The 14,348-nt window shown below is 48.1% G+C and overlaps 1 protein-coding gene across 5 annotated transcripts in view; it reads right to left on the minus strand.

Moving 5' to 3' along the window:
- The window catches only part of sh3pxd2aa (SH3 and PX domains 2Aa), a 99,351-nt gene that overhangs the window by 32,532 nt on the left and 52,471 nt on the right, over positions 1 to 14,348 (minus strand). For 3 of the 5 annotated variants that reach the window (XM_085460507.1, XM_085460504.1, XM_085460503.1), the window contains exons 6-8: positions 14,217 to 14,242; positions 6,867 to 6,911; positions 3,623 to 3,751 (exon numbers count right to left, since the gene is read on the minus strand). In XM_085460507.1, coding sequence (XP_085316633.1) covers positions 3,623 to 3,751; positions 6,867 to 6,911; positions 14,217 to 14,242 — 200 coding nt within the window. The remainder of the gene's footprint in view (positions 1 to 3,622; positions 3,752 to 6,866; positions 6,912 to 14,216; positions 14,243 to 14,348) is intronic. The other 2 variants (XM_085460506.1, XM_085460505.1) reach the window with 1 other exon arrangement.

The raw sequence follows: 14,348 nt of genomic DNA on the forward strand, positions 1-14,348 counted from the left end.
ACTCGTTTTGTAGAGGTGCCTGGAGGAAAGCTGTTTGTTGGTCTACCATTACGGACCAGACTGAACTGTGGTCTCCTCAAAATGGACCATAATGACTGCTGTGTTCTCATTAGCCTCCTCCTGTGGTTTTAAATGAAACTCGTTGACTCTTTGTATCTGCTGGACTGACGGAGTCTGCTACAGACGTCCACAGCACCAGTGGACGGATCCTCAGTTCTTTAGCAATGCTTTGAACTGTTGTCACGGGCAACAATAAATGTCCAAACTCCAACTCTGCTGTGAAATGTCTCAGCGTCGTGATGAAATGTAATCAATTCCATGTTGTTTCCCTAGTTTCATATAAAATGCAGATAAACAGACTGCAGGGATGTTTGTCACTAGATCTGGCAAATCTAGGCAATCCTCGACCTCTCTCCAACCCCATGACGCAAGATCGACACATCTATGACTTACAAGTTGTGACATTCACAAGGTTTTTACGTCGGTTTACGCTGACGTTGAGGTCAAAGTCACTGAGATTCAAACTCGTTTGAGAATTTTAGTAGATACACTTTGGCATCAGTTTGAAGCTCCTGTGTCTCCTCGTTCTCGAGTTATCACATTGACAAACTTAGGTGCCCACACCACCCATGCTGGGAGACAGCATACCCCGTCAGCCTTTTGGTGGCAGCAGGTGGCTAAAACACTGCCACAGCGAGCATGTCAATATGCTCGCTGAGTAAAAACTACATTTTTGCATTACAAGGTCTTTTTGAGATAAGAAGATACCTGCTTAATCTCCATGGCAAAGTCCAGGAGAGTGGAACAGGATGCCAGAGGCACTTGAGTACACCATGACAGTGACTCTCTGGGACTGCTGTGGCAGGACGAGCTGGTGTTTCGATCATCCTCATCAAATTCCCTGAGATCCCTCCAGGCCACACATGCTTCATCATAACCAACAGGGACCAGGAGAGTGGGCCAGGGACCAGGAGAGTGGGCCAGGGACCAGGAGAGTGGGTCAGGGACCAGGAGAGTGGAACAGGGACCACTTTTTTTGATCAAGCACCAGCTATAACGCAGGTCTGTGACTAATTAAAAACACCAGCCTTCCCTCTCTGTCCCTTCACATCACTGCCTCCTCTTACTCCGACACATCATATAATTTAACTCGTCACATATGCAGATTTATTTTCTCCAGCTGGAACATTGCCTCTCCAGACACTGAATGGTTCCCATGTCCAGACCAGAGGGAGAGATCCCGGATGGTGGCCCAGACCGATTCTGGTTCGCCCCATCCCCCTGATGCTTCATAAATCTATTTTTACTAGATTAGCAGCTCCTAAATTGTAAGATACTTGTTCAGTGATACACAAAGCGAGCTGCATGCACACCACCTCACAGAGCTCATGACTTAACCAGTTTCCAGTCTGATGACGGAGCTTGTCGACACTGCAGTGAAACAGCTGGGTCTTGACTTGTAAGGCCAATAGCTTCTCATAGAGGCAAAAATAAACGACATCCGGCTCCACGGTTGAACCCGTAATTATGTCAGGTCAAGCCTGCAGACACTTGAAAAACCCGACTGAACTCTTCTCTGCTGGAATAAATAAAAGCAAATGCATAACAACATGTGTGTCGAGTGTGCAGAGAAAAGAAAATGTGCATGTGAATGAAAAAGATCAGGTACACAAAAGGATTTCAACATTTCCTGGAGAGGATCAGAGGATAAAATACCACTCCACTCCACGCATTAAAAGAAAATAAGCTGTAACTAACAGCCCCAGTGTCAGTGTCTTTGCATTGAAGACAGAACATAGCACATCGGACCAGGAGGCTGCAGGAAAGCCTTGAAAAGCAGGAAGGGGGTTGTGGGATATTATTCGAGCTCTCAGATGTGTTTGCCTTGGCATAGTCTCCAAGTGATGTCACCATCATCATCATCACCGTTGCTCCACGTCCGATGACGACAGCGCACACATCCAGCTCTGAGACGAGAGTTCCCGAGAGCTCAGAAGCCGCTCCTATCGCTCCGAGTTCTGCATCCACGCTGCTTTTAAACACGCCTGGTGAGCAGCTGCTGTCAGGCCTCATGCACAGAAACAGGATCACAGGGAGAAACTACTGTGCAACTTGAGCCAACATGAATATTCATGACATAAAACGTTCAGCGATGCGTGCGCCTAACACCAAACGGTGCCTGCGATCAAAGTTATATCAGAAGAGTCGAGAGTTTCTAAGAACACTTGACATTAATAACTGGTTTTTATTCTTGTTACAGTTTCAGCTTTGAACGATTATGAAAACAAAAACAAACTATATGAGTCCTTTTTTCTTTCATATGCATCAAGTGAGCGAGGAGTCAAGGAGCCATTGGTGATAAAAAGGAACGACCATCGCTGACCTACAAGTCTGCGGTGCGCTCGTTATGCAAATGAGCTCTTTGGAAGGTTGGAGGAACCTGAAGAAGTCATTTGGATGATGATGAAATGTTTCACCCACCTCTAAACTCTAAACCGTTCATTTACTCAAAAACTTTTAGAAAAAGTCATAAAAAGTTTGATCAGGTGAGATTTTCACCGCACGCCACCCACGTATGGACCAGCTGTACGACCTGGAAACATCGAGTCGCTGCAGGGGTTGTACAGTCAGCTGAGCCCGTGTCCCACCACACGCTCACCTTTTCCAGCATTACTTGCTTTCATGTATTTACATTATCTTTCAAGTTCAAAGGAATGTCATGTTTTCAAAAAGTAAAACTGTTTTCGTCCTACACGATATTTCATAACATCATAAACAAAGCTGCAGTTCTCTCGTCTTCCTCATCGAGACAGGACCAGCTTCCCATGCGACGCCTTCGCTCTCTCTAAACTTCCCATAAAAAATCGTCTCATTTATGCTGATGTGTTCAAACTGCAAACAAACAAAACGCCAAATAAACAAAGATGTGAAAAATGTTGAGCTGCAGCCTAAACGGACTCAATAGTGCACGTAATCACAGATGTGCGAGCTCCGGATATCTCGAAGAGTATGGACTCATGTGTAATCAGAGTACAGATAAGAGCTGAGAGACGCAGCGACGTGCTGTGTCTGTGCCAGAGTTTCTGCTGTGAGTTGTGCAAGCTGCTGGCTGTCAGTGGCTGTTAGCACGGAAAATCAGATCCAGCTCCGAGGTCGCTAAACAGAATTCCAACGGGGGAAAGGCAAGGTAGAGCGTGGAGCGTCTGCTGATGAAGCAAACTCTGTCGAGGTGGTGTGTGTGCACACATATGATTACTGGACATTCCTGTCCACAAACCCGACTTCTCAGAGCCAAACAGCACCTCCAGGTGGTGCCAAGCCCAGCCAGGAGACGCAGGAGGCAGCCGTGTGTACATGACGGGGTTTTAAAAGGAGGAAACATAATCAAGAGGACAGGAGACAGCATCCAGAGAGGCGCTGAGTGAGCGTGGTTTTGTGTGTTTATGCCACTGTACAAACAGGAAGAATCAAACTACATGTCAAGCAGTTCAAAGCGTGTGCAGAAAACGCACTTTTCCTTTGTTTTCAACACAACACCTGTGAGCTACGATGTTTGGTTGTAGATCTAAGTCAGCACTTGATGCTCGACATGTAAACTGAGAGCAAAAAAACATCCACTCACCGCTTTCGCTCTTCTCGATCACGTCCACCGTCTCGCCGGCCTTCAGGCTGATCTCAGAGTTCTCCTGCCGCTCGTAGTTGGCCACGGCTACGTACTGCTCCAGCACCATGGGCTCCGAGCTGTCAATCCCTGAGGGGAAGAAACAGGCCGTCAGCCACCTGCCCGCCGTGGCACCCCGCGAACGCCCGCCGCAACCAACCGCGCTGCCGCCGCGCGCCCGGTACGTCTCCATCGGCCGAACCCCGCTCCCCGCCGCTGTGCGTCCCTGCCCAATCAGAATGCGACCACACGACTTGGCTGCATAGTCCCAAACGTCTGGCCATACAGCTGAGTCGACCCTTGGCCCGCAGCGAACGACCGAGGAGCATCGGAAGGAGTCAAAACACAAGCGAAGAAGCGAAGGGAGAAGTTTGTAGGCGCTCCATCTGACATCTACAGAGGATCCATGACCTGAGGCAAACTCCCAAATCCAAAAAGGAAAGAGAGAGAAAAAAGGGGGGAAAGAAAAAGGAGAAACAGCAGAGCTGCTAACGGTCTGAAGGGAAGACTGGGGAACGAATGAGTGGAGGAATGGTGAAGTTTCCCTGTGGAAAATCAACAGTGCGGTTGAGAGGAAAGGCCTCCCCTCCGCCGCCTCTGGGAGCCAGCCGTTGGACGGGGGAGTCTGAGGGGGGGGGGTGAGCACACCAATCATAGCAGTCGGCACTGCTGGCCTTAAATAGAAACATATGAGGCGACTAGAGAGAGAGAAACAGAGGAGGAGGCTGGGTCCATGTTTACGTGAAACAAAAGAAGAAAGAGTTGCAGTTGGGTTAACCCGCTCTGTTTTCTCCCTCCGCTCCAGTGTTTAACCTCTTAGACGCCAGCGCTTTGCTGAAGTCACATGCTGCCTATCAGAAACGCTTATTTGCCTGTTTGGCCACAGGGAGGTGACCCCATGCAGACTCAGATGAACTTGACTAGCAATTACTCCACATCCTGTTGTTCACAGAGACGCTTTAGCGAGAGTTTCAGGAACCGAACGTTAATGCAGGAAGTAAAAATAAACAGTTGCTGTGGGGCCAAAACGCTATAAAACACACACTTTCCAAACTGGTCCAATAACCGGACCCTTTGAGGTCATTACTGGTGATCGGGGGCGATCGTGGCTCAAGAGTTGGGAGTTCGCCTTGTAATCGGAAGGTTGCCGGTTCGAGCCCCGGCTCGGACAGTCTCGGTCGTTGTGTCCTTGGGCAAGACACTTCACCCGTTGCCTACTGGTGGTGGTCAGAGGGCCCGGTGGCGCCAGTGTCCGGCAGCCTCGCCTCTGTCAGTGCGCCCCAGGGTGGCTGTGGCTACAATATAGCTGCCATCACCAGTGTGTGAATGTGTGTGTGAATGGGTGGATGACTGGATATGTAAAGCGCTTTGGGGTCCTTAGGGACTAGAAAAGCACTATATAAATACAGGCCATAACTCCTACCCTGAACTCCAAAACCCTCGATTTCACTAGATTTTAGCGAACAAAATGAAAAATTCGTCCATTTCTGCCACATGTGTGATTTGTGGTTCAGCAGCTCCTCTGGGAGGAGATGAGACACGAGCCAGTCGAGAGACGTCATCGGGGTCTGTCCTGGGGTCTCTGGACACCGCTTCTACATCTCAAAGGTGACATCAATGTGGAACAGACTCAAACTCCTCTTCTTTATAATGACCACCAGGGGGCGATACCATTGATCTGCTGAGCCTATGGTCACGTATTTGGGATCATATTGAATAAAAAACTTAATTAATCCTGACATTGGCAAACAGCTTGTGATTGAAACCGGATGTGCTGAGTGCCCCCCCCCCCCCCCATCACGTCTGGTTTTAAAACCCCACGATGACGATTCTGAAAAGACTCACGTTGAGTCTTCAAACCGAGACTTCAGAAACCAGTGGATGGTATCACACCAGCTAGATCCACCTATAATCCGTCTATAGCAGGAGTGGGACCTCCAGGCCTCGAGGGCCGGTGTCCTGCAGGTTTTAGATATCACCCTGAATCAAATGATTATTTCCTTAGCAGGCCTCTGAAGAACTTCAGGACATGTTGAGGAGGTCATTTAGCGATTTAAATCAGCTGTGTTGGATCAAGGACACATCTAAACCTGCAGGACACCGGCCCTCGAGGCCTGGAGGTCCCCACCCCTGGTTTATGTGTCCTCCCAGGAGTCCAGGAGGCAGTCAGATGATGGAGTAGCGACGCTGCTCGCTGCCTGTCCTGAACAGCCGAACTCCTCACCCTATCTCTGGGGGAGAGTCTGGACACCCCACTGTTAAGGTTAACTGTCTTTAGTCCTGCAGTACACAGAATGCAGCTAGCATCTTGGAAAATGTCAGGCATTTAGTGCTTTAGTACGCCTAAAACAAAGTTAAGCATCTTCGCATGTGAAGCAGGACTGGCATCGAACACCTTGGAATGCTCATAAATTTACTTCACCACTGGGTGAGGGCGGGAATTCCACTTTAGCATCTCCTCCAGCAGGATTAATGTGTGAGTGAGTAAGCAGCGTACGTGGAGGACGCAGTCAAAGCCAGCCTGAAGTAATAAAGCAGCACAGATCCAGCTATTTGAAAGCTTTACGCTGCGGTAATGGCAACCACGCCTTGCTGAGCAATAAAGACCGCTTTCCTTCTTCTTCGATATTCCAGAACTGATTGCAAAACATTCCTTGTCTAAGTTAATAATGTTTGAGAAAGTTTTACAATTACTTTTTGTCCCAAAGCAGCACTTTGACAGTTTTAAGGAAGAACTTTTGATATCTGAGCCTCGGATACGTGAAGCTACACGAAGCTACGCGCTTGTATACTGTCAGGAGAAATGCTCTCAGCTGGAACATCAGCTGTTCTTCTTTGGTCGCCCTCACTCATCATTCCTGCACTCCCACAGTTAACGGAGCTCAGTGGCAGCGATCAAAACAAATGTGAAAGATCAGACTTGACACCTTATTTCACACCAATGCACTTCATGCACCACATGCAGGCCTGAAGTCCACGTTCTGCAGCCAGCTGCTTTATGGCTCCAGCAGCTCTATCCACCCGGAGATGGATGAGAACGCTGCAGACAGAGAAGCTGAATTTAAGCGGATGGGTTGGGGGAAAGAGGGGGGAGCATGCAAAGCAGATGTTGAGAGAAAGCTGAAGTGTGAAAAGAAATAAACCGAAAACCTAAAAGGGATGCAGCTAGCATGTCGCGCGAGCACAGCAGCGCATGCATATCTACCTGAGGCCTCTTTCCTCGGGCTGTCTGTAAAGCCGTACATCCACACTGCAGACGAGGAGAAGGAAGGAAAGAAGCAGAGAGAGATTATTCAGTTTGACGGCATGCAGAAGCAAAACTATGTTGCAGCACGCCGCTCTCACACCCACTGAACACGAAATAAAACGTGGCACAGATAAGATCCTTTCACATTTAGCACCGGATCCAGGAATGACACACCAGCTCCACTTCTCGCTACACCCATCCCACCCCCGTTTCATCTTTCTCCATTTCTTCCATCGCTGTGTGAGGAATGTCTGAGGGGCGTGAGCCACTTCTAAAGACGCTCCCGTCTCCACACCGAAAACACCAGCAGCCCCAAACCAGGAAATTAAACGCAATGCATCAGAGGAGACGGGGAGGTGCGAGCATGACACAGCTACTACACTGTGATGACTTAAAGCGTCGTCTCGAACCAGACCAAACTCAAAGAAGCACGTCAAAGTCATAGCAAGGATCAAAGCGTGGAGGCGCCTCCACAACACTAGAAATGACGCAGCTTATTTAACCCAACGGCAGAGGCCTAAATGCATCTACAGCACCTCATCTGAAGCGTCTCGTAGTTCTGGAAACAGCGACTGTGCGGCTGAGACGCAGCCCTAACCCGACCCCAGCGGATCGCTGGTGACCCGGCCGGTGGCAGTCTTCTGTTTCGGGGCCAAATCGGTGAAAATGTTTCATTTGAACACTAAAGAATAAACACGAGGATAAACTTATGTATGTGGAGCGTTGCAGTATAAATAAGCTGAATATCAAACAGGGTAAACGAGTCTGACGAAACAGTGTTTCTATCAAAGCTGTGGAAACGAGCATCAAACGAGCATTTCTGACAGATTTACACTCCAATAAAACGGCAGACAGTGAGTGTGGAGCGCACTACAGGGAGTCGTTCAGGACACCAGCACACATACGAGAAGTGAATACTCCAACCACATCATCTGTTTTCTGCAGCACACAATGCTGACGGCAGCAGGCGGCTGAGCAGGTTCTCAGACTTCTGTAAGATGGGAAAAGCTTAAAGCCAGAAGTGTTAAATATCTAAACTGGAACAAAAACGAAGCCAAACAGAAAAAAGGTTTGTGCGCATGTTTTCTGAGCGAACAGCAGTTCAAAGATGATCAGAAGCAGGTCTTTATCAAATAAAGCACAGCAGAGTCCACATTCAAATTCAGCACTGAGGTAAACGGACGCTCTGATTCGCGGCTGTACTGGGCGCCGTCCCTGTCGTGAGGCCGCGGCTCTCCTCCGTGGACTCACGTGAGATAATAAAAGCTAAATCCCCTCTCGTCGTCCTCCTGAGCCTCGGGAGCTCCGGTGGATTGAAGTTAGCCCCACAGGGTGGGATACGGCTGGTCCCAGGTCAGCCAGGGTCAAACCCTACACACTGACAGTCTACCGTTATTATTCCCCACCCGCCGCTCTCAGAGCCGCTCGCAACATCTGAATGATATTAGCTCTGCTCTCCACACTAACCCTCTCCCCCTTCAAACAAACACGCACACGGACACTTAATTCTTTTCAGGCTTGGAAGATGATGCCACACACCAGCCGACCCGGCAGCGTTTCCTCTGTAATTTTCCTGCATTTCTGACCCCAAACGTCTACATTACCCAGCAATTAAGCGTCAGAAGTGACGTCTCTGAGGTACTTTTCTCTGTGTTTGGACTGGAGGGGCCTATCAGCTGTGTCCAGTTTTTCTGTCAACAAGTTGATGATAAGTACAAAAGTTGATTTTGCTGACAGTACAGCACATCCTGACAAATCAGTCCATCAACAAGATGAACGCGTTGCCTGAGGACTGTAAGGACTACGACATCCAGCATGAGTGCATATCTGTACGACTTTTCTGAAGCACCACAGGAAGCAAGAACGCTTTGATTTGAAATCTCAATATGATGCATTTAAATTCCCCCAAAATCAGCGTCTGATTTGCTGCTGATGTTTGTAGTGTCCATGAAACTATCAGAGAGATTTTCAACCAATTTATAAGAAAATGGACTGAAAACATGATCTGCCACAAGAGTAAAAACAGGAAATAATCTTATAATGAATGGTGAAGTTCATCTGGACGTAGTGTTTTCGCTGCTGTGCTGTGATCGCCGTCGTGTAGCTGACAGACAGACGGCTTCACATCTGTGTCATACTTTGGTAAACAGAAGTGTTCAGCATCTACTGAGCGACTGCTCGGTGCCCAAACCATCATCCCTCCACCACCGTGCCACTGACAGCTGGTGTGAGGAGTTTCTCTGACCTTGGACCTGAATGCTTCAGACCAGCAAACTACCAAAACCGCCGCGATCGTCACGCTTCTTCACCATCAGTCAACCAAACACGTCTGAGTAGCAGCACCTGCTGAAAGCTGCACGTGGCGTCAACACCGACGCTAGCTCTGAGAGTCTGCACAGTGGTACCTTGTGCTAAGTGCTAATGTCAGTTAGCCATTGATGTGACAATGCTAGCAGCTACAATGGTTGGCATGCGCACCGCTGCAGTTTAGCATGCTAACGTTTGCATTTCAACATCAGAAGAAAGCACAAGGAAAGCTACAGCTACATTCCCACACAGCACAACTGAATACAAGAATGTGTAAGCGATTAATGTCTCAGTCAGTCATTATCTAATCAGGAGGTCCAAGCTTTGGGGTCAGACACAGAGCATGAACCTAACTGCACACAGCTGGGACCCACTGGTGCTGAACTGGTGCTGAACTGGTGCTGAACAGAGTGGGGAGCAGGCTGAGCCTGTCGGGGGGAGACGGAGCCAAAGACACTTATAATAGAATATTTAATTTGGGTGGAGTACGCGAGCATTTTCTCTGCACTTTTAAATATTTATCAGATAAGCAAAGTCCATTAATCCCCATTAAAAATGTCAAAGTGAAGCTCCAGCCTTACCTCTGAAAGGTCATTACACAGCCAGCCAACACTGCGCTACCACAGAAGGATACACCATCACCCCGTCACCAAGACAAAAGGGACCAGTAACAAATCACAGAAACCAGCATCGATTCAGCGCTCGTGAAAAAGCACAGCGGCCGACGGGGACACTAACAATGTCAAACCGCGGGCAAAACCTAACTCGCATTGATGCCACGTTTAGCGAGGAGAGACGCCGAGTCTGACTGCGACGCAAACATCAGAGACAAACGACATTTGTGTGCAAACAACACGAGGAGGAGACGCGTGAAGGTCAAACTCCAGTGAAACCCCCCCGATCTCAGCGAGGAGCTCAAATCACATCTGCCCACAAAGGACGCCGTCGCTTCAGTCCAACCTCTCCCCAATCCAGCCCGGCTCGCCTCCATCTCAAACATCACCTCCTCCAATTTTAAATGAGCGCTCCTCTGGGACGAACTCGCGCCGCTCCGTATTACTGCAAAGCCTCGTGGATGCAGCTCGAGAAGACAATGATCATTTTCAGCTGAAGTCGACCCAGCACTGTGCTGACATCATGCTTCAAACAGGTGCTCAGAGTGACGTTAGAGGAGGAGTCAACAAAAACAAGAGTTTTATCGTTACAAAGTGGCAGCTGATGGAGCATGAAAGTGTGTGTGTGTGTGTGTGTGTGTGTGTGTGTGTGTGTGTGTGTGTGTGCGCTGACAGAGGAGCTCCTGATGTGCAAACAGCAGCCTGAGGTGGACAGCTTACATGCAAACTGCTCAACACTGACTGTAAAACTGCTAAATGACTTTGTACAGCTTGTAACACACACACACACACACACACACACACACACGTCTGAAATCTTATCTGTTGCGCCACGTAAACAAACACGCTCCTGCCGCACAGCTGCGCCTCCCTCCTCCGCCCGCTCCTCTCACACGGAGGAGTACGAGCCGCGCTCCCCTCAAACTGACGATGTTTAACTCACACGTGTCCGCCTGACGTCCGAGAGACCTGCAAACGACCGCGTCAGCGACAAACGCTGACTGTTCATCACGTCTATGGCGTCTGGCCTTCATCGTGGGGGATTACGTGCGCTAAACAAGCGACACAACTTCCATCTCATCTGTTGTGAATTTGTGTAGTTACACAATCAGTTTACGTCTGTTGTGAGAAACATCTTGTGTTTTTGCGAAAAGTGTTTTGATTCGGGGGAAGTGACGGATGCACCGCCACCAACGGTTCGTTTCAAATTAACAGGACGGCTGTTGGCAGATGCAACCAACATCATCTCTGCGCACAGCAAACAAAGGAAGGCCAAACACAATAATGTGGCAACAGACTAAACCTGCCCATGATTTCACAATGTGAAGGCCAGAGAATAATAACCAGCACTCAGACTGGTTTCCTGTAAGCCTCACGACGCACAAACCCTCCATCACAGATGAGCATCTGCAGCTGTCACCAGTGATCAGCTGTTCTCTTTCCATTATGTTCTTTCATCTTATAAACGATTAACCAATGATAAGAAACCAATTTTTACTTTTGCCAACACAAAGCTGTGCTTTATGTCTCGTTTGTGGAATAAATGAAGGACTAGTTCTTCATTTTTATGTCCTGTGTTGTTGGAAGAGGAAAACTGAAAGCATCAGCAGATCGTCCGTGTCGTCTGCGCAGCACAGCGACAGCCAGGGTCTCCTAATCAGGCTAATTAGTGCAGACGACAGAAAACAGGAGTTACTGCAGACGCCTGGTGTTGGTGGAGAACTGTCAGGTCAGAGATTTGTTCAATATGACATTTAGTGAGCCGAACAGCCCTGCAGGAGTCAGACATGAAAAACCAGGGAAGAAAAAACTGAGCTGAACACGTCTGAGCCGGAGTTTGATTAATGACTTGATTAATAATAATAATAATAAAATAAGCAACCGTTCAAAAAGTAAAGTGTTAAATTAGCCAAAGGTATCGACTAATACTATAGGCATGAATATATTGTTAGCTAATAATCAACAAAATGTGTTAAGCTGAAGGTATAGCTAGCTGTTAAACTGTTAGCCAGCAGTCGGGAGTACAATGCTAACAGTAAGCTAACATTAGCAGTGTCCCAATTCCTAGGCCGCATCCTCCTGTGGCCCCGGCCTCCGCAGTCTACGTGGGCCGTGAAACTGGACGGTCTAGCCTTCTTGTCCCTCTACTCAGGAACAAATGAAACACTGAAAAAAGCCAAACAATAACATTTTTAAATTATCTAAGTGACTCATATGTTACGCTAAACCTGAGTAGGGAAAGAGCGCGGGGCGGGGGGGGGGGCTGTTATCGTCGGCTCGAGTGACCCTTGACCTCCCGGTCAGCTATCGAGCGGGTGGGTAACAGGCGTCTCCGAAAACATTGGACCAATCTTGCAAGTATGTGATGTCTTGACAAACAGAAGTTTGCACAGCTACAGTCTCGCCTGAAAATATCTTAAAAGTTTATTTTGTGACCCAGAAAGATTAATAAGAGTAATATTTAAACTGAGTAGCTGCCATTGTTGGAAACTGGAGTTGGCTGGGCCACGCTATGAATTCTGGGATATGGTGGGCCACGAAGGACACACCCGACCCATCCTTCAAATCTTCGTCGCGTCGTAATCGGCCTCAGGAGGACGCAGCCTACGTTTTGGCACAGAGCTGTTGATGGACGCTAAAACAGTTAGCTGACCATAATTCATTATTAAATCAATAATGTGAAATTATTTCAAAGGACATGTGAGTCACAAAGACGCTGTTCTGCAGTGTGGATGTGAAAGGTTAAAGGTCATGCTGGATGTTAGCTGTGATGAGCTTTAATGGTCACGTTTAAACCAAACTGGACCGTCCCTTCAAACTTCAACAAGGAAGTACGGAGAAGACGATGATGACTTGCAGTATGAAGAAGAATGAACAGTGAGACTAACAGCTGTGACTGTAAATGTTGGTAAATGAACAGGAGCAACCAGGATGGATTGTGGGGGTTTCTCTGTGCGTACAGCAGATAGTGAACGGTTTGAACGCTCGACAGCTAAACGGTTTAATCAGCTTTGCGTAACTCACCACCTCTGCGTGTAAACTCTGACATGTTTGGTATATAAGGACTCGAACTGGTTCTGCCATTTCCAGGTCTCTGCCAGAACCAAACCACAGAAGAAGTGTGTTGCCTTTCCTTCGTTAACAGATACTGTTCCTTTACTTTGCACTTACTGAAATGTTTCAGACGTTTTGTAATCTCTCTGAAATTTAAAGTAGAAGTTCAGACACCCTGTTGCAACACTGACTGACTTCATGATACTTGAGGTCGTGCTGCAGCAGAGACGAGTGGGTCAGTGGGCTGCCGTCCAACCGGGCAGCATCCCAAAGACTACGTCGGCAGACGCGGATGTTACAGGAGCCGCCTGCCTCAGAGCCTGCAGTGAAAAATCACAAGCTGCTTTTCCGCAGAAGCAATCAGCCTCCGAGAAATCAAATCACTGCGAGGTACGTGGACGTAACTGAATAATAACCCGTCTCTCGCAGCTCTGTGCTTTCAGGCCAAAAATAAACTCACGATCATTTGCCAGAGTGTTCTTCTCAGAGGAAATCACCTATCACAACCTTCAAGCTGCTTGGAAATCAAGACATCAAGTAGGCCAAGAGAACCATAGTCTCCGATATCCACAGCCTACTTCCTGCATTTTCCCTTCAATAATTCATAAGGAGGCATTTCTACAGCCTTAAACATGCAGGGTTCCCATAGATGAGGGACTCACATGTACCAGTCTTTTGTTAAGCAGCTATTCTGTAGCTAATACCTTCTTAATGAGGCTAAAGCTCGTTCACAGTCACGGTTTTACAGTCAGATGGTTGTTTTCTGCTTATTAGCCCAGCCATGACATTTATTACTGAATGCTATTAACCTTATTCTGTTACAACCATGTGTGACAGCCAATGATCAGGTTGATCTCCGTACCTTCAGACGCACCTGTGCTGACAAAGACACATCCCTTCATCTTCATGTTGAATTATTAAGGAAACTAGACGTGTGTCACCCAGAATGCTTTGCCTGCCACTTCGACTGAAGACTCGGGGAAACAATCCAGTCGTTCTGATCGCATCAGATCTCTAACGACTTTATTCTGACGTGCCAAAAAGCTACTAGATATTTCTGAACCCCACCCTGGGCTGTGAGGCAAATCTGCAGCCAGAAGGAAACAGCCTGACAGCTGTTTGAACCCAGCCCAAAGCACAGAGCGGGGCTAGTTTACAAACCACACACTGACATCACATGAGCGGCAGACAATCCGCAGTCCTGTTTAAGACTCGTACGTGACACAACCCCCCCCACCCCCCTGGATGTGGATCTCAAGGAGCAACAAGTGGAAAGAGAAGGAAGGTTAAAGTCAACTTTAGGAAGAGCTATGAAGAAAAACGTTGGACTTACCCGACTTGCGCTTGGAGCCATAGTCCCTGAGAGAGAAGCAACACAAGAGGGACATGGTTAGTGATCGGGCAGCTCGGGCCACAGCACGGCACACGGTCACCACATGTGTATCTGCAGAAGCTGGCGGCAGCA

The sequence above is a fragment of the Copadichromis virginalis genome, linkage group LG6 (assembly GCF_057382275.1).
Source record: "Copadichromis virginalis isolate Kocher_CV1m ecotype Utaka linkage group LG6, C_Virginalis_male_GT1.1, whole genome shotgun sequence".
NCBI classification, from domain to species: Eukaryota; Metazoa; Chordata; class Actinopteri; order Cichliformes; family Cichlidae; genus Copadichromis; species Copadichromis virginalis.